Source organism: Colletotrichum aenigma (genome assembly GCF_013390185.1).
Source record: "Colletotrichum aenigma strain Cg56 chromosome Unknown KSG_Cg56_contig10, whole genome shotgun sequence".
Lineage (NCBI taxonomy): Eukaryota > Fungi > Ascomycota > Sordariomycetes > Glomerellales > Glomerellaceae > Colletotrichum > Colletotrichum aenigma.
This window is the reverse complement of record NW_023500916.1, coordinates 935554-954126: the sequence shown is the minus strand read 5'-3', so window position 1 is coordinate 954126 and position 18573 is coordinate 935554. Positions and strand designations below refer to the sequence as shown.

The 18573-nt window shown below is 53.6% G+C and overlaps 7 protein-coding genes across 7 annotated transcripts; 3 read left to right on the top strand and 4 right to left on the bottom strand.

Moving 5' to 3' along the window:
• Positions 1-544: 544 nt before the first annotated feature.
• CGCA056_v014120 (Transport and Golgi organization protein 2-like protein) lies at positions 545-1600 on the top strand (the record flags this gene model as incomplete). Its single annotated transcript, XM_037329362.1, has 1 exon — positions 545-1600. One exon carries the CDS (start codon positions 545-547, stop codon positions 1598-1600), a length of 1056 nt encoding a protein of 351 aa, XP_037171513.1.
• A 2062-nt stretch (positions 1601-3662) lies between these two features.
• On the top strand, positions 3663-4874 carry CGCA056_v014119 (uncharacterized protein; the record flags this gene model as incomplete). The annotated part of the gene is made up of 1 exon (XM_037329361.1): positions 3663-4874. The coding sequence occupies one exon, from the start codon at positions 3663-3665 to the stop codon at positions 4872-4874; it is 1212 nt and encodes a 403-aa protein (XP_037172521.1).
• Positions 4875-5240: 366 nt separating this feature from the next.
• TFB2 (General transcription and DNA repair factor IIH subunit TFB2) lies at positions 5241-6913 on the bottom strand (the record flags this gene model as incomplete). The annotated part of the gene is made up of 3 exons (XM_037329360.1): positions 5241-6525; positions 6606-6711; positions 6781-6913. The coding sequence occupies 3 exons, from the start codon at positions 6911-6913 to the stop codon at positions 5241-5243; spliced, it is 1524 nt and encodes a 507-aa protein (XP_037172520.1).
• Positions 6914-7394: 481 nt separating this feature from the next.
• CGCA056_v014117 (putative esterase) lies at positions 7395-8275 on the top strand (the record flags this gene model as incomplete). The annotated part of the gene is made up of 8 exons (XM_037329359.1): positions 7395-7433; positions 7487-7527; positions 7611-7626; positions 7680-7745; positions 7792-7906; positions 7954-8019; positions 8070-8148; positions 8203-8275. 8 exons carry the CDS (start codon positions 7395-7397, stop codon positions 8273-8275), a joined length of 495 nt encoding a protein of 164 aa, XP_037172370.1.
• A 363-nt stretch (positions 8276-8638) lies between these two features.
• CGCA056_v014116 (uncharacterized protein) lies at positions 8639-9660 on the bottom strand (the record flags this gene model as incomplete). The annotated part of the gene is made up of 3 exons (XM_037329358.1): positions 8639-8890; positions 8956-9412; positions 9482-9660. The coding sequence occupies 3 exons, from the start codon at positions 9658-9660 to the stop codon at positions 8639-8641; spliced, it is 888 nt and encodes a 295-aa protein (XP_037172369.1).
• A 1308-nt stretch (positions 9661-10968) lies between these two features.
• CGCA056_v014115 (Secondary metabolism regulator LAE1) lies at positions 10969-12443 on the bottom strand (the record flags this gene model as incomplete). Its single annotated transcript, XM_037329357.1, has 8 exons — positions 10969-11023; positions 11073-11492; positions 11582-11719; positions 11779-11971; positions 12021-12062; positions 12134-12224; positions 12277-12312; positions 12369-12443. The coding sequence occupies 8 exons, from the start codon at positions 12441-12443 to the stop codon at positions 10969-10971; spliced, it is 1050 nt and encodes a 349-aa protein (XP_037172368.1).
• Positions 12444-13124: 681 nt separating this feature from the next.
• CGCA056_v014114 (Secondary metabolism regulator LAE1) lies at positions 13125-14672 on the bottom strand (the record flags this gene model as incomplete). Its single annotated transcript, XM_037329356.1, has 8 exons — positions 13125-13224; positions 13281-13700; positions 13775-13909; positions 13963-14155; positions 14220-14261; positions 14327-14417; positions 14477-14509; positions 14586-14672. The coding sequence occupies 8 exons, from the start codon at positions 14670-14672 to the stop codon at positions 13125-13127; spliced, it is 1101 nt and encodes a 366-aa protein (XP_037172367.1).
• Positions 14673-18573: the final 3901 nt, after the last annotated feature.

Below are 18573 nucleotides of genomic sequence, written 5' to 3'. Positions count from 1 at the left end.
TTGTGTCATTCTCCGGCCGGCACCGCTGTCGGAGTGGACGAACGGGGACGCTGCCACGCTGCCACCAGCCGCCAAGCGTCCGCCGTCAGACGATGCATGACAACCCGAGGCCGAGGCAGACACACGTCCAAAAAGCCAAGCATACGTGTTGGGCCGAGCTGATCTTTGCGTTGCGTTTTGAAGGTGGACTGATTTTTCGAACCTGGATCTGGGCTTTTTTTTTTAAAAGGAAGCGGGAAACAGACAGTCGAAAAGCTTCCCCGACAGTTCTACAAGCCAAAGCAGTAACACCGAGAGCCACCACATCAGTCATTCATCCGTACACCACGTCCGGGCGTTGATTCATCCCAGCTGCTAGGTTGGAAGGATTACGACCCCCGCTATCGTTCCAGATCAGACCGAGGACATCGTCAAAGACGCAGGAAGAAAGGGAGAATACGCACACACGACAGGCCGGCCATCAAAGAAGCCTGATTCGATACAAAGGAACCTCACTACTGGAATCCGCCAACTCGAAAGACAGCAACGAGCACATCCGCCCACCATGTGTATCGTCCTCCTCACCACCGCCCACCCGGACTACGCCCTTATCGTCGTCGACAACCGCGACGAGTTCATCCTGCGTCCCACCTCACGGCCGCACTGGTGGACCCATCCCTCGGGCGCCGCCGTCCTCTCCGCCCGCGACCTCCAGCGCGAGGAGAAGGGCACCTGGCTCGGCGTCACCAAGACCGGCCACCTCGCCGTGCTCACAAACTACCGCGAGACCGATCTCGGCGACGCCACCCACCCCATCCATGCCGCCCGCAGCCGCGGCGGCATGACCAACCACTGGCTCGGCTCCGACCCCGCCGAGCCCGCCCCGGCCTCCGTCGCCGACCTCGTCAAGGACGGCGGCGTCAAGGGCGTCGGCGGCTTCTCCATGGTCGCCGGCAAGCTGAAGCCCAAGCGCGGCGAGGATGAGAAGCCCGCGCGCGCGCTTGAGGGGATCGCCATTGTGTCGAACCGCTGCGACCAGCTGGAGGACGTGCCGTGGATCGCGGAGACGCGGGGCGAGGTGTACGGGCTCAGCAACACGGTGTACAACGACCCCAAGCCGTGGCCGAAGGTGGAGCTCGGGAAAAAGCTCGTCAAGGAGGCCGTTCAAGAGGCGGTCGACAAGAATCTGGCTGAGGAGGCCCTTGCCGAGCGCCTTTTTTCTGTGCTCGATACCGACACGCTGCCCAAGCATCCGGATATGAGCCTGGCGGATTACATCAAGGAGCTGAAGCAGAGCATCTTCGTGCCTGCCATCGGCGATGAGAGCCACCGCAAAGCGATGGCGGACGCGGTTGCGAGGGGACCGGGGCATTTCGCAACGGATGACCAGAAGGCAGCCGAGAGTTTGCAGCTGGGCGAGCGGCCTGACCCGCCGACCAAGCCTAACCTTGGCTTCGAGGTAGGGCTGTACGGCACGCAGCGACAGACGGTCATTATGGTCGACTGGGACGGCAATGTGTCGTATCGGGAAAGGGCGCTGTGGGATGGCAACGGCAACCCTATCGAAAGAGGAAAGGGCGACGAGGTTTTCCGCTTCAGGATTGAGGGGTGGGAGAGCTAGAGACGCGGTCTAGGGAAGGATTCATCTAGAGTAGAGTTTGCATAGGCTGGTGCGTGCAGTTGAACGCTCTTGCCGTGCATCATGGTGAGAAAGGCCTGATGAAATGAGATTCATGAACAGCAGCCACAAATGATGCGATGCGAAGCTACCTGAACGCAAGAGACCGACCATCCTTGCCCTGCACAAGTGACTACATTTCCTGCATTCTCGGTAGGTTTGAAATTGTGCTATAATTTAGGCCACTGCGATCCTATTTGTGGACCAAACACTGACCGAACTGCTCTTACTGGTTTGCCACTCCCGTGCAACTTCTCGCTGGGCGGGCTATGGCAGTCACGCAGATTCAGGATATTCATAGATATCAATGGGGTGTCTAAAACAACTGAGTGGTAACGAGATGCTCAAGTTGAAATAAAACATCAAGATGAAATAGAAAGAAAAACAGGGTAAAAGACAGAGAAAAACAGAGAAACAGAAAAGACAGTGGGAAACACATCAAGAAAAAAAAGAATAGAGAGCAAAGAGAAAACAAAATAAAAAACGAGAAGCGTGATATTGCTCCCCTAATATCCCGAACAAAAATCAAGAATAGGAAGTAGTGAGAATAATAACTAAGATAGGAACAGCAGCATTAAGTAACAATAACAATAATAATAATAACGCGGGATGAGGGACGACGATGCAGGACGACGACGCAGGACGATGACGAGGGACGACGACGAAGGTCGACAGCGAGGGACGACAGCGAGGGACGACAATGATGAACGACAGGAACGACAAAACAACGATGAAGATATACAACGACGATAGACGACGACGAAGGACAACGATGACAGACGATAACGATGGATAATGACGATGGAGGATGATAATAGACGACGGCAGAGGCAACAGAGACGACAGCAGAGAAAGGAGTACTACAGCCGTACTGTCACTTTAGTGCAGTTTGGATGGATTGCAGCTTCTGACATTGAGATGGAGAAAACAGGGGGGAAAGCAGTTGGGCGCGTTGCTTCTGTTGTTGTTGTTGTTGTTGTTGTTGTTGTCGACCATCACGAGAGTTCCTGCCGTGGGATGCAGATGAGCACCTTCCGCACATTATCATCCGTACCTTCCTTCCTTCCTGCAGTGGCAGAAGCTGCGACCAAAGAGCAGGTTAATCGTCATCGCCCGTGCCTTCGGCGTTTACCTTACGACGCAGCCAAGTCATCCAACGACATCGAAACATCAGAGCACCTTTTTTCATCTGAAGCTGAACTTCACAGATCCCACGGCCCAATTCACCCAGCCCACCGCGCGTCTTGTCGGTTCGCCCAATCGAGCACTCTGCGGCCCGTCTGAAGGGGCCTTTTTCTTTTTTGATTTTTTCCTTCTCGCGACTTTCTTTCACTTTGACAATGCCCCCCGCGAAACCCGGGTCCCTCGGCTTGCTTCTGCTCTTCCACACTACGCGAGCCCTCTACACCCTCATCGCCCACAGTCTCTGCATCTTCCAAACCAACCTCCACCTCTGCTTATATCTTGCCAGGACAGTCGCTGTTTGTTTTTCTATTTTTGCTTCTACCTTTCTCCACGTCGGCCAGATCTGCAGCACTGCTGCGGAAGGCGCGCTGGCCACTTGGACCATTTCCCTTTCCGTCGTCTTTGTCTGGGCCCTCCCCTACGCCATCTTCCTTTCCGGCGTTTTCTCTGTCGCCGTTTTCGTCGTCGTCCTGGAACAATGCGAGACCGTCTGTCTAATTCTTCGTTCCTTCCTACGCGGAACCGAGGCTCCCGTCTCTCCGGAGGCGGCCTCGCCCGCCCGACAATCTCTGGCCCCGTTGGACCAGTCCGTCGCAATGACGGGGCTGACCTCCAACGAGCCGACGCCATCACCATCATCCACAGCATCAACGACACAACCCAATCCCAGCCAGAACCCTCACAGCCACAGCCACAGACCAGTGTCATTCGGCAGTTTCATCGGCCAGGCCCTGCATCTAATCACCAAAAGACTCCCCGTGGCAGTCGAATGCCCCGATCAACTCGAGGAAGAGCTCCCACCCCGGGCCCGGATGGAACCATGGAGAAATTGCAGCAGGGATTCGGAGGACGAGATGGATCTGAGCAGTTCAACGAACCCCGTTTCTCGCCTGAAGCACTTCCTGGTCTCAACGATCGTCACGTTCTGGGAGAAATATCCCACACCAACACAGACTCCGCCCGCCTTCCCTTCAGTGCCTCGCATGGCCACTTTGGAGACCCCGGACGCCTCCCCAAGCCCTCATCGACAGGCAAAGAAACTGGACACACCGCCGCCTCCCATGCAAGACGAATCTCGGCAGGCTTCTCACACGGTGGACCCCTCTCCAGCAATCCCACTGTCGCCAGTTTTGACGTCAACGCCCTCACCGGAGCGGCTGCTCGAAACGATGAGAATCAGCCGCCTTTGTCAAAGTCCGGAGAAGTCACATTCACCTCTTCGTCGGAAAGCAGCCCGTCGCTTGCTCCAAGCTCGGGAATCCAATCCAAGTTCAACTCCCGTCCTTCCAGCCGCGTAGAGAAGAAACGCATCCCAAAGTCACGGACCATGACCGTTTTATCCAACCTCACAGCATCTCTTTCAAGGACTTCACTCACGAGCTTCACAAGTGACCGCAAGGCTTCTACAAGCAGATCGGTTTCCTCGCGCAAAGTCAGTGGCTCCTCAACTAGCACCCTTAGCACTACGGACACATCCCGAGTCCCCACGCCCATGAGCGCTGAGGTCAACCCTCTCATCATCAATACTGCCCAATCATCCCAGTACTGGGCAGGTCGCTTCCAGTCTCTCCACGATCGTTTTCACAACGAGGATCTCCAGCCTCACTCTCTTGGAACCCTTGTTTCCGCCCACGCCTCAAGATCCACTGTTGTCCGCGACCAGCGAGCGGCTTACCAAAGCCGCGGCAATCTCCCTCTCAGCACGACGACCGCATTGGACCGCTACAGTACTACAGCCGTCAGCAGAGAGACCAAGGTTCTCGACGAGGAGGACAACCGCTGTCTGCGCGTCTTCTTGCATCTCGACTCGCTCTGTGCCACACCCGAGGCGCAGAAGAGCCTGCATGCCTGGCAGGAGATTTACGCGCGCCGCAACAACCGCGTGGCACTTCTGCCTCACGGCGCGAGCATGGACAAGGGATTCGTGGCGAGAATTTTCGGCGGCGGACGACGCAGTATGGGCGCCCCTCGCCCTGAGAAACAGGGTATCGAGGGAAAATACCGCACTGGCAAGCGTGTCAGTATGCTTTGAGGTTTACGTGGTTTGACATGAAGGATTATCAAAGTGCGACAACATGGACAGGCGTTTTTGTTTTGGGCTGTCTTGGAGGGATAACTGGGAAAAGCATCACATTGTCACAACTCTCGCGAGAGAGCTATCGCGGAAGCCTGTACAACGGACACAAAAAAGTCCCTGCATCTGTATATGTGGAGGCTATGAGAGACGAAAAATCAGCTGTTAGGACCAATACCCATTTACTTCTCTACACCGACCAGTCCGTGGTTCCTCTCTCCCAAACCCCAACGCCTGCTAATGCATTTCAGTGTGTGTATTTCCGCGTGTACTCGGCGCCTCTTCTGTGGTGTAATTCCCTTGGCGCCCGCTGTCCAGTCTATCCTAATCCTCTGCCTTCTTCCGCAGCTTCAGGTAATCCCTGATCTGCTCATGCTTGCTCGCAAAGAACATGCCCAGCTTGTCGTTCCGCCACGTCAACACGCCAATCTCCGCCGCGTAGCCCGCAATGTCCTCGTACTCCCTGGGGCTGTCAAAGTCGCGGAACAGGAACCCGCTGGTGGTGGTCATGCGCTCCGTCTCGAGCTGCCACAGGCGGATCTGGTCAATGACCGTCGGCGGGAGCACGGGCTTGCTCCGGACGGCGGCGAAGCGGTGCATCTGCTCGTGCGCGTGGGACGCGAGGTAGGAGATGATCTGGTCGGCGGTGATGCCGCGCTCGACGGCGTTGCGGATCGAGTTGCGCGTCAGGCGGCCCGAGACCATGTCCGCGAAGCGCAGCTTGAGCTTGCAGAAGAGGGAGAGCACGGCGATCTGGAGCGGGGTCTGGCCGTAGGCGTAGACGCGGTAGTTTGTCTCGACGATGATGCTGCCACTGCGGGTTTCTTCGGAGCCGCCGCTGCCTGGGTTGGCGCCGTTGCGGGGCCCGCTGCCGCCGGGACCGGGGCCGGATGCTGCTGCGAGGGCGGCGGAGAAGCCTGCGCCCGCGCTGCGGAGGGCGCTGGAGCTGCTTGTGAGGGTGGTGGCGAGGCGGGTGGGGAAGTACTGCTGCGGCTTGTGGGAGGGGATGTAGATTAGGCCGAAATCCATGAGGGAGGGAAGCATGTTGCGGCGCTCCTCGGTGAGGGCGTTTGTGTCGTAGGCGCGGCCGAGCTCGAGGGAGGCGAGGAGGAAGAGGAAGGAGAGCATGTCGGTGGACTCCATGCCGGCGGAGTCCTGGGCGTGGTCGGTGGCGTCGAGCCAGAGGAGGAGGAGGGTCCAGACCTGGGCGTTTGCCTCCTGGAGGAGGAAGGTGAAGCCGGCCTGGGTGATGCAGACGGCGCCCTGCTGGCGGCGGACGAGCTGGCCTGCGACGAGCAGGTTCTTAACGGACGACTTAGGCCCGCTCAGGTCGGCGCTGCCGGGGTTGACGGTGGCGACGATGTAGTGGAGGATGTCGTCCCACTTGCGGCGGGCGTAGCGGTCGAGGAAGGGGATGGTGATCTCGGGCGGGACGGGGAGGGTGGAGGGGACGCCGAAGGAGTTGTGGTGGCCGCCGCCCTCGAGGGCGAGGCGCAGGGAGGATTTGAAGTTTGTGGTGAGCTGCATCTCCTGCGGGCGTTCTTTCGACGGGACGGTGATTTGGAGGATGTGGAGGGAGCGCAGGGTCGAGATGGCTTGGTCTTTTTGCCTGTGGGAGGGAAGAAGTTGTGTTAGAAAGATTTTGCGGCTGCGCAGTGGGAGGAAGGGTAACGCGTGAGGGCGTTGTACCGTCGCGAGTCGGGCTTCACCCAGAGATCGAGGTCTTCGAGGAGCATTGGCTTGGGCATGTACAGGATGGCCATGACGATGGTTTTTGCTGGGGAGGTTTGGATGCCTGGGTTAGCTAGCTTGTTCCATGCTCAGCGAGCGCCGCGGAGACGGCGACGACGACGGCGAGGCTCACCCAGCGGGGGGATCATCCTTCTGAAGATGGCGAAGGCGGTCGAGGGCTGGAGGTACAGCTTCCTGAAGGTCGTGCCTGGCAGCTTCTCCAGGTAGTCGGCCAGCTGGAGTGATTGACCCGAGCTGACCGACATGATGGGCGAGTTTGCGCGCGGTGGTTTGGGGGCGGGAGGAGGAGGTCGGCAAGATTTTCTTGTGTTATCTCATGATCGGGCGGAGAGGAAGGCGCGAGGCTCGTTCGGGGGGTTGTCGCTGCGCTGGGGGCGTTGGAGTCGTGGGACTCGGTCGTGGTCGTGTGCTGTTGGGTTTGGACAAGTTCTCGATTATTTGCGACAGGCGATCAGGTCCGTCATTCAATCATTGAGCAGGGATTACTAGTTAGCGGAACTTTCCGCCTCAGGCCCCCCTGGTGCTGCATGCGCTTATCTTATCGGCTGCTTATCGGCGTCTTATCCATGTCGGCTGCGAGAAGGGACGAAAGCCGGGAAGGCACGTCATATTGATAGCTTGCGGGCGGGTGCGACTGCCTCCAATTGCCGAAGACCGCCGAACTCTTACTCAACTGGACGAGTGAATCTCATCTCAACAGCCCTTCATCGACTTTTGAGTTCCAAGATGCCGCCTAAGCTGCCGCCCCTTCGCTTCGTGCGATCTGTGAGTCTTTTTTGAGTCAATTGGTCTGAGATCGGCACTGACCATCACTCCAGGTCCTCAACTCCTTCTCCAAAGACTCTGGGCTTGAGCCGAGGTGAGTTGGAGTTGTATCGAGATGCTCGTCCTTGCATTCTCGTGATGTATTTGTCAATGTGCATGCAGCTGATGGGACTTTAGACTCCTTGGTAACAACGTATGAAAAAGTCTCTCAGTAGTGTTGTTGACGTGAGACTCACTTCACTGCAGTTCAGAGTAACGGGCGCCTCTGTCGGTAAGGTCGAGTTCGAGCTGGCCATCCAGAAGGAGCACACGGTATGAAGTTCATGCTGATCGGTTTTTCATTGCTCATATTATCTAGAACCGTCTGCAAACCATCCATGGAGGTACCCTTGCCAGTCTCGTCGACCTCGGCGGCTCCCTCGCTGTCGCCTCAAAAGGACGCTTCATGACTGGCGTCTCCACTGATATCAACGGTTTGTCGCATAATTTCTCAGAAAATCCCTGGCACTGATAAACCTAGTCACGTACTTGAACCCCGGAGGAACACCTGGTGACATTATGACCGGCACTGCCATCTGCGACAAGAGTAGGTCACTCTGCTTTCAACGCGCAGAAACTATCGTTGACGACTTGCAGTGGGAAGGACCCTCGCCTACACTACCGTTCAATTCTTCAACAAGAAGGGAGAACTTGCTGCTAGAGGAAGCCATACCAAGTGAGTTTCGGTAAGGGCGGAAACGGAATCGAGGGGCTGCTGACATGTGGCTAGGTACATCGCCAAGACTTGGGTATCTGAGGACTTCGTTGCACCTGACGAGTACGTTGCCGAAGAAGAGAACTAAGATGACCTGCCAAGTCCGCAAAGAGCAGGTGAAACCGGCGGCTCTGCAAACATTCTTACCCGACCAATCTCAAGGGGCGTTTCAAGACGGAGGTCGAGATCTACAATTCTAGATAATAGATGTCTATTACTCATGTTCTGAGAAAGCAAGTGGTGTGACATCGCTCGTTGTGGAGCGTTCTCATGCGGGATCTAGCCATATCGATAACCCTTAATCCAATACATGCATGCATCCATGCATTGGAAACTGAATAGTTGCCCAAATCAGTCTTCCTTGCTAATCATTGCTACGTAACAACTCCCTTAACTTCATGTCACGTCATAGTCTCGTTCCGTATCTCCGACAACCGACTGCTCAACCCTCTCAAACGCCTTTGTCGGAATCAATGGCTTTCGATTGGTACTGCATCTTTGACATGGCGTAAGACTCCTTCGTCGCCACAGAGTAGAGCAGAATCAGAATGACGAGGGGCAGGTAAGTCGTCAGGACAATGTCCAAGACGTAAAGCACAATATAGTAACCCCAGTAGGACCCGCCTCCGAAAAAGATGTTGACCAGGCCCCAACACTCGCGAACGAGAAAGAGGGAGGCAACAGTCACTACGATCTTGGCCGCCTGTAGTAAATGCATTAGGATACCCGCGATCTTGTCGCCCTGAGAGACGGGAAGCCCCAACGTACCTGTTCCAATCCGCTACCGAACGCCTTCTTGCGTGACTTTGCAGCATACACAACAGACCCGATGGCCATGATTATCAAAATGCTGTAAGAGGTAAGCATCAAGCATGACGCCACCAGATACTCGTATTCCTTGTAATATCTGCCGAACCTGTCGTCGAGGTAGAGACAGAATGCAACGAACGAAAGCAGGACGACCAAAATCGAGCCGCCGAGGGCGAAGCCACGGCCCTTGCGATAGGCGCTTGAGACCTCATCGCCCTCGGTCCGGAGCTGTGTCAGGGCGTGTGCCATGTAGAAGACGGCGAGGAAAATGGAGAGGTTTAGCACGACTTCGACGAAGAATTGCATGTTGACAAGCACATTGACGGCTACGCCGACGGAGTGTCGCAGCGCGAAGTACCTGTCATATGCGGCGCTGGCGAGGCAGGACCAGACGGCGATGTAGAGGAGGTGCGATCTGTTGAGTTGGTTTTGTTAGACATTTTCTCCTGGCATATTTCTAAGGGCGTGGTTGGAGGCAGCTTACAGCATCCAGAGGCCAAAGCCAACCTTGGTGTAGTCAACCCATCTGCGTGTCGTGTCATGGCGATACCCTGGCTTGCGGACGAGCTTTGCGAAAAGGACCACCATCGGGATCAGAGCTAGTACGACGACGACAATCCGTACGATGTACATGATCTGCTCCGGACTGAGTGTGCCGCCCATATTGATAGTGTTCTTCGTTTCCTTCTCTTCTTGCGTGCAGGTAATAGTAGTAAATGGTGTTTGGCGTCAAAAGCGTTGTCGAAATCGTTGACTCGTTATTATTCAATCCAATGATCAAGGGATAGACTCCGTCGTAACACAGGGCCGCGGATCAAGAGAGCCCTTAAGTAATCTACATATCAACCAGAATTCCAACGGCGAAAACTGCATCTTGGCGAAGGAGCGCCGTAAAACTTGGCGGCGCTCACTTCCAAGACCCGCAGCCAGGCGTCCGTCTGCACCCCGGCCGGGCGACGGCTGTGCCGCACTAGTTCCGGGCACCACACGAGATCTGCCTCGCCCAAAGCTGGGCTGAGCAAATCCCGCACAAGGGCCGCGGAGCGCAGACCTGCAGTTTCAGTGCGAGTCGCCCACTGTCGTTGCCCGACGGCGTCTTGGGACATGGACCGCTGAGCGGAATGTGGTGCACACGGCGGCGATCTCGCTTGACGTACGGGGCGAGACACCGCTTCGCCTCTGCACCATTGGGCGCGCCCCCTGCCGTGCTGCCGTCGGGCGTAGTCGCGTAGGTACGATGGGAGTAACCTGCAAGTGTTTAAATCCCGCTTTGCTGGCAATGAAACGAACGAGAAGTCCCGTGATGGAAATACTTCGCGACACTCTCGCACTGCTGGCTGCGGGGCTTTCGCATGTGCCTTGGCTGGGCGTTTTCCCCCATCTTTTGCCTTGGCCTAGCATCGCCTAAATTCAAGCTTATTTCTATGGATGGACGCCACAGATGCCCTGTGACATGATCAATCAGATCGATGAAGTCTGACGTCGGAGGGACAGTGAGTGGAGCGACGCATGCGTTCAACTGAACTTTCCCATGAAGCCGTTGTTGATCCATGAGACGGCCTCAGAGATGGACAAGGGAGCGAAGATCGCGACGTAGGTCAAGATTGAGGTACAAGAATTCGTTCAGCCACAACGTTTTCAGGCGAGAGCGATGTTGCAACCATCACGTGAGTCAATTGCACCGCCTGAATGCGATGAGTCGGTCTTCCTTTGGTGGCTGTAGAGCACTGCGATCGACAGAGGCTGCCGCTTACACACTGGGGGCAGTGTTGCTGCGGGCATCTCAGGTATGAGTAGTGATGTCTTGGCCCTCCAGGGTTCATTGACTGCATATCTAGTCTTCAGCATATGACTCTTGGTGGTTTCGCAATCACGGAGCTTCCTATTGTGCAATCAATCATTGAACCTATGAGATATTGGCTACTTTTTACAGCATGACAAGCGACACTGCCAACCTTACTGACGGAGAACTTATTCCGAATCCTCTGAGTCTGCCTTCTCAGGCTTCCTGCCGTAGATGGAGTACCTAAACACGGTCAGCATACTCCAATAGAGATCGGGACGACAAGACTTACATCGGCCAGTACGCATGGATGCTCTTGTCCTTGAACTCCTTGCGACATAAGGCGTTAGAGACAATCACCTCTTCCTTCGTCCAACCGTGGGCTCGCGTGAGAATAGCCAAACTAAGTGCATCCCATCCAGAAACAATGTTCTCGTGGCTCCACGCGCCGATTTCCTTGTAAAGCTGGTCCTTTGGCCACGTGTTTGTAGGCCACTTATACTTCAACACCTTGATGTCGACGAACCCAGCCCTACTCAGGAGGTCTTTGAAATTTTCCACTGGCAAAGTCGGATGCCCGCCCTTCTCAGAGGCCTCCTGGATTAGTTCTGCGATCTTTAGGACCTGGGAATCTGCTGGAAGGGTTCCGTCATCGCTCTGGGGCTTAAGGGGGGTCTCGATGAACTCCACCCATCCGCCAGGGTTCAGGTTGCTGCAGACGACAGTTAGAATGAACAGACCTTTCCGGATGTTGCCGCGAGAGCAAGAGTATTAGAAGCACGTTGGGCAAGCTTTACGTACTTATAGCACTTCTTGGCATAAACCTCCCAGTCGTTGATGCATCCATTCATCATCCTGCTGTGGATGTAATCGAATTTTCGAGAATACGTCCAAGGCTCCTCAATATCATCAACCTCAAACCTGACGTTGGGTGGCGTGCTGTGCACACGCTTGGGTTAGAGATCAATGTTCCCATTAGCATGATGAAGAAGACGTACAACTCAGGGAAGGTGGCTGACAGATCGACACCAAGGATCTCGGCCTCAGGGTGTTCGTCGCCGAAGTCGACGCACCAGATACCAGTTCCGGTTCCGACGTCCAAGACTCTCCCAACCTTGGCATCCTTGTCGTTAGGAGGAGCATTGCCCAGCTTGTCGTCAAAGGTGAGCAGAAAAAGGTTATGCTGGAGGTCTTGAAACATATTAGACCGTGGAGGGCTGCGTGACATCTACATACTCACCTAACCGGTCATTTTCGGTCTCGTCATTGGGCAGGTTGTATCCTACCGACAGCTTTAGCCATAGAGCCCTGACAACGACGTGTTATGTTATCCAATATCGAGCTTCAACTTACTGCCATCTTTGTACGCATGATAGGTTCTACCATTCTCGATCCGATAATCGAGAACAGAGCCTTTCAAACTTGTGCTAGACGACGCGGCACTCTATCATCTAATGAGTGACGAAAATTCATACAGCAGCAATCGGTTCTCTTACGGGGGCTCTGTCGGATGCAGCGTCATCAACCACAAGCTGAATGAATGGAATTGTTAGCGAGCCTCGGAAGCAGAGTAAAGCAAAGTCAGTACCTCTTCTTCTGCCTCGTCCGCCGCGACCACAACTTCGTGATCGGGCACAGTCTCTGTCGCTTGGGCGGCAGACATTCTGAAGGCGGGTGGTTTGTCACGAGCTGATGCGATTGAATCGGACTTGTTGCAATGATGGAGGGATCTGGCGCCGCGGCCGGGGGGTGCTTGTTGGAGATATTTATCTCGCTGGCCTTGCCCCTCCGCTGGTTTTGACGGCACGTTATCCCGGAACGCCCGTGAATCCCACTTGCCGGGCTTGGCTTCCTCAATGAGCGCCAATTCCGCGTGTCACAGTCCACTTACTTAGCGATGATAGGTCTGCGAAAGACAGACCGGGGTACTCGAACAGTGCTGTTGGTACTTCTCGCGTCGCAAAAGAAGCACTAAACCCCCAAACAGCAGAACCCTTCTCCTCGCATCATGTCCTTTTACTTGCCCCCCAATCAGACATACAGCGGGTTAATCGTGACCACGAGCCGATGCATTGGCGCTTTTTTAGTCAAGTCTGGACCAGGTGTTCCCTCTTCCCTCTCAAGGAAAGACTCCATAGTATCCCTGTTCCAAAAACGAAGCCGACTTTACCGGGCTTGTAGTCTTATTTCCGCTCTATCTAATGGTCAACTGGAATCCATCACTGTTCGCACTATCACCGTCATTTTACAGAGTCCATATGAGCGGTCGCAAAACACACAAAATGGAGACATGTTGTTCAGAAAATGTGCAATTATATTCTCAGTGGAAGGCTGCCCACTAGGATTACGGATATTCCTCCTCGTAATCTGAGCATCCCATGTACGCATCATATGCACCGGCAGCCGCTTCGGCCTCTGTAGGTTTCCTGCCATAGGCCGAGTACCTATTCATGGTCAGCTTACAGCGAATAATGTGCCGTTGCTTACAAAAAAGACTTACACAGGGTAGTAAGCGTGAATGCTTCTATCCTCAAATTCTTCCCGGCAGCGCGTGGTCGCATCCATTACCTCCTCTTTTGTCCATCCATGAGCTCTAGTCAGCGTAGCGAGGCATGGTCCATCCCAGCCGGTCACGATATTCTCATGAGCCCACAGGCCAATCTCCCTATTTCTGTCCTCCCTCGGCCATGGATTCGTGGGCCACTTCAACTTCAGAACTTTGACATCGACAAACCCCGCTCTGGTCAGGACCTGCTTGATGTCTTCCATATCGGTGGCCACGCGGCCGAACAAAATTGTGGCCTCTCTAACCAACTTGGCTATTTTGAAAATCATAGCGTCTTCTTTCAGCGTGCCATCATCGGTTTTCGGCATCAGGGCGATCTCGTTAATCTCGACCCAGCCACCGGGGTTTAGGTTGCTGTACGGATCGTCAGCTACTGATTTCAAGTCTGTGGCCGTTCTCTGCGGCGAAGGTTGAGAGTATTCCCTCACTCAAAGCACTTCCTCGCATATGCGTCCCAATTCGCAATACGGCCATTCATCATTCGGCTGTGAATGTAGTCGAACATTCCGTACGTCCAGGGCTCCTCTAGGTCGTCGACCTCAAACCTAACGTTTGGTGGGTTACTGTATTGTAGATTAGAAGGAAATTCCTGCTTAGAAAGACACATGGATCTTACTATGTTGTGAATGTTGCTGATAGGTCGAAGCCTATCACGTCTGCCTCCGGGTGCTCATCGCCAAACTCACATGCCCAGATGCCGGTGCCGGTGCCCACATCGAGCACGCGTCCAACTTGGGCACCTTTATCGTTGGGCGGTGCGTTCCCTAGCCGGTCATCGAAAGTGATTAGAAACAAATTGTGTTGCAAGTCTTCGTTGATTGGTTAGTCTCACAAAACATGACTTTGACGGAGCATAGTGGGACAATAGCTCACCCAACCGGTCGTTCTCTATATCGTCATTCGGTAGAGTGTATTCTGAGAAATATTACGTTAACCTGGTGCAACTGTGGTTGGATATAATGGCAGGCTGTTCAACCTACTGCCGTCTTTGTATGCATGGTAGGTTCGCCCGTTTTCTTGGCGGTAGTTATAGATACAGTCAGAGAGGCTGACACTAGACGAGGTCACACTCTGAACACATCATAAGTACGTGCACCATGCAGTTGTCGCGTGGAGGAGACCAATCTCACAGCTTCTCTATGGAAACGGCCTTCATCCTCAAGCTTTTAGCAAACGAGATTAGCAGATATGTACGGCATGAACTCCAGCGAGCTGGACTGGGCGAGGACGACGTCTTACAGTTTCCTCGGAATCGATTTCCCCGGCAGCAATGTGCTCCTCGTGATCCAGTGCAGGTTCGGCGTAGGTGCTTTCCCCAGCCGACATTCTGTGCGCTTCGAGTCGGCAGAATTCGTCGAGAGAGGTTGTAATGTGTTCAGTGAAGGCGCGCTGTTCCTTAGCGGCTAAACTTAGTTGCTTTTATCTGTTGGACTTCTCGGATCTGCTGTTGGACCTGTAGGATGGGTCGACCTCTCCCCGCCTTGGCTGTACCCACCTCATTGCCAAATGCGCACCGCTGCTCCGTCCGCGCATATGGTGTCCGCAAACAAGCATCCAATCCACGAATCAGAAGGAAATTGGTGGTACCCACGAGATCGCGAGTCTTTAGCCGCCTGCTGTTGGAACTGTTAAACACAATGCACCATGCCCCCAAACCGAAGAACGCTCGCAATTAAATGCGACCTCTCATTTGCTCTGCCAATCAAATTCAGAACGCCCCGGTTAAAGCGGCAAACCGCTGCGTTGGTTCGCATCAGCGTTCAACTCCCCGTCTCCGCCGTACCCCTGCAGAATGCACCACCCCCGGGTCCAACTGTGCTGCGAACCTGGCCAGTTACCCGGTCCCCAGAACTGTTGGGTGAGTATGTGTGTTCCGTGTAAGACTCGAAGACACGGCGTGGTTCTGCTTCCAGGAATGGCTTACCCGATCCTAACAGATCAGGCCACTGACAATTGATGGGGGCAAAAGGTATTGGTGTTGGGCATTCGGTTAATTTTCATGAGCCTGGGGAAAACGCCTTCAAAGAGAAACAGGCACTAACGAGGCTGTACCCAGGCTATCCGGTACTGCGTCGGCCAGATTACCTACTGGGAACAATGTCCAGAGCCTCTGTGGCTTTGAGTCACTTCTTCACAGATCATGTTTACATTTCTCAGTAGGTAGCAGAGTGGGCTACGTCCGGTGGCTGAGCTGACAATCTCACTTCAGCCAATAGCGACACTGATAAGATTCATCAAAATCACCAATGGGATGTTAAATTCCAAGTCGAAAACTATTAAGATGTGGCAGTGTGCTAGCATTGCCAGGTTTTGTCTTCACGCCAGCCTCTGTGTCTCAATGTCAAGTTGAGCTGCCTTCTCTTGGCGGGGCCACTGCGGTTTGCCTCATTTGTAATTAGTAGGCGACGCGATGAGCGTTGATGGTCGAGAGAGGTTAAAGCCCCCGACATCCCCCAACCTTGTACCCTTCACAACATATGCATGTTCATGAGGTATTATGCCAACCAACCTTGACTGTGTCTCTGAACACCATTCTGAGTCTGCGGCATAGCCAACGTCACAGACTATATCGTAGCCTAGGGGGGCTGTGCGAGGCTCTTGCAGACGTTGCAGATCCAGATGTGACGGGCCTAGGAGTATGATGACTTGACGTCAGCCACGATGGCGCTACGAGACGGATTTGCTAAGGCTCAGTAGGTCGTGGTCTCGTCCACGATATCCATCATCTTTAATTTCTTTGCGATTACAATGATGTATGTCTTTGGCTGGCTGTCTGAATCAACAGATAACAACTCAATTGACGAGGCCTTTCGCCAAAAGTTGCGTTGGTTCTTTTCGTGCTCCAACGACCACAGCAGTCCCGAAAAGGTCGTCAGACTCAAGAGAATCCGGGCCTTTGAATCCTTCATGCTTAGTATGAGCGATCAACAACTTCATTACTGGAGTAGCACTCACAATCGTCACCATGTTCATGACGCTCAACAACAGCCTGAGTGAAGAATTCTCGGTTTACTCGTTTCAGATCGCGACCAGACTCGGGTACTTTTCTTGCGTTGTACATCTTTGTACAATTTTTCTCCTGCGCGAGAATTTCGACGGTTACAAGAGCCTGAGGATATTCCGAATATGTGTGGTGACCGTACTACTAGTCCTTTTGATAGTATGCATGACGATATCTGAATCGGTTATCTTCAGATTCAATCGCCACATCTCAGTCAAATGCGCAAAATAAGTTTCCAAATTCATTGACCCAGACCGGCCTCACTACTTCTCGTTTTCAGGCGAGGTTGTTGTTCTTTTGATTAGACGGTCCTCGTCTTGGTTATAGTCCTCGGCTATTCGAGGCGGTTCCTTGAACTTTATCAAAAAGATGCCCGGGCGGACTACCACTGCTGGTCTCGATGGTCTCTGCAACGACTGCTGGGAGAGCTAGCTGAAACAAGTACAATAAAGAGTTCGCGCCCACGATGGAATCATTGTTTGGAGAACTTCGTAACAGCAGGGTTGATCCTACTGTGGACCGTTGGATCTTGGTGTTAGACATATGGAGTGAGTCCATTTCCACCAGCTTTCTCCGGGAAATAATCTGGCTAGGTTTCTACCTTGTCTTTGGAATGACTTTTACTTGGATGCAGGTCTGACGCACCAGATTGACGCAAACTTCGGTCAAGTGATACCGTTGAATCTTGTTTGCATTCCGTTCTTGGCTGCTTGGGCTGCTTCTTCATGTAAGTGCTTCTGGGATGCGTTGTTGAACTTAGGCAAACCAATGTGATGCAGCCACAATCGCAAGCCATGAGCAGCATTCAAGAAACACCTGAGACCCATCCCAACCTCCCCTAACCCAGCCGTGCAACTCTCCACGGCGCCATGATGACGAGGTAAGCTACAACACTAAGGTCAACGCACTGCAGATTGAGTCTTGGGATCATAAGAAGACACAGGCGAGAGAGGGTATCATGGATGTTGCAAAAGAAGTCAGAATCTTTTTACGATGGTTGGAAGCCTCCACATTCTCATACGCTTTAGGGCTGATAGTATGTTCTCTGATGTTTGCAGATGTGATTCCTGAGGAATTCTACGTATTAATTGTTGCCTGTAATGTGTCAGTTGGATTTATCGTTGCTGGAGCTGGAACTTGGTGTATGGCTGTGTTTACCGTCTGTTGCGAAGGATTGGTCCCCATCATCTATGAATAACCTCACCGACAATACCTTCGCCTGCGGTGGTTGTTCGGAAGAACGCATGGCAGTCGAGATATAATTTGATGCAGTAGATAGATTGCACTGTTTGAAGCACCAGTAGAGCCAGAAACTTGCTGGGTGTAAAAGAACGTCACCGCGCAGAACAAATGTTTGGCCGAGATGACAACCGTACATCAGAGCGGGAATGATAACTGCAAGTCCCCAACAACGCCTGGTATAAATTAAAACATAAAGGGAGCCCTGGCCAAATTTACTGCTGCGGTCAGAGGCTTCGCTCGGACCAGGGCCCGCCAAGAGTCCGGTATTCGTACTCCCTGTGCTTGCGAGGCGGGTTCAATGATTACCCCATAGGTACCTATGTAGCCAAAATAGTGACCTGATCGACTAGGCCTCTTCTGCCTTGTCTTGTGTTTGCTTTCAGGACAATATATTCATAGACCGGAGCCCTCGCCAGGTCACTATTTTGAATGGGCGTGGTTACTTCGCGCCGAATGGTTCGACCGATACACAAGCAGGGGCTATTTTCGGGTTTATCATGTAGCGGCGGCCTCTCGGGGTTTCAAGACAGTCCCTAATGGCAAGGGCGGAAAGCCGGCATAAGGAGCATTGACAAAGTCCGGCAGTTACGAGTCGTGACTCGCAAGGTCCACAGGTGAGATTAGAACGCCCATTAAGGAACGTGAAATCTTGGCGCAAGTACGAGACAGCAAAAGATGGAGGGATAAGGCAGGGAATGTTTGAAGATCACTTTAGATTTAATATGTCAAACTTTCAGCCATGTGACAAACTGGCCCAAGCATAGCGGTCAGCACCGACTTGTTGCGTGATATCGATGATTGACAAGGAGCCCGAATACGCGGTTCTCGTTCACCTCGATGTTCCAGGCTTTATCGATGACAAGGTGACGAACCGCAAGGACCAACAGTGCGTCGCTGTCATCGCGAGCCCCCCACTTCAATCTAATTGAGTTTAACAATCGATGCATCACCTGGAATTCTCCGACGATTCTTCAGCCTACAAAT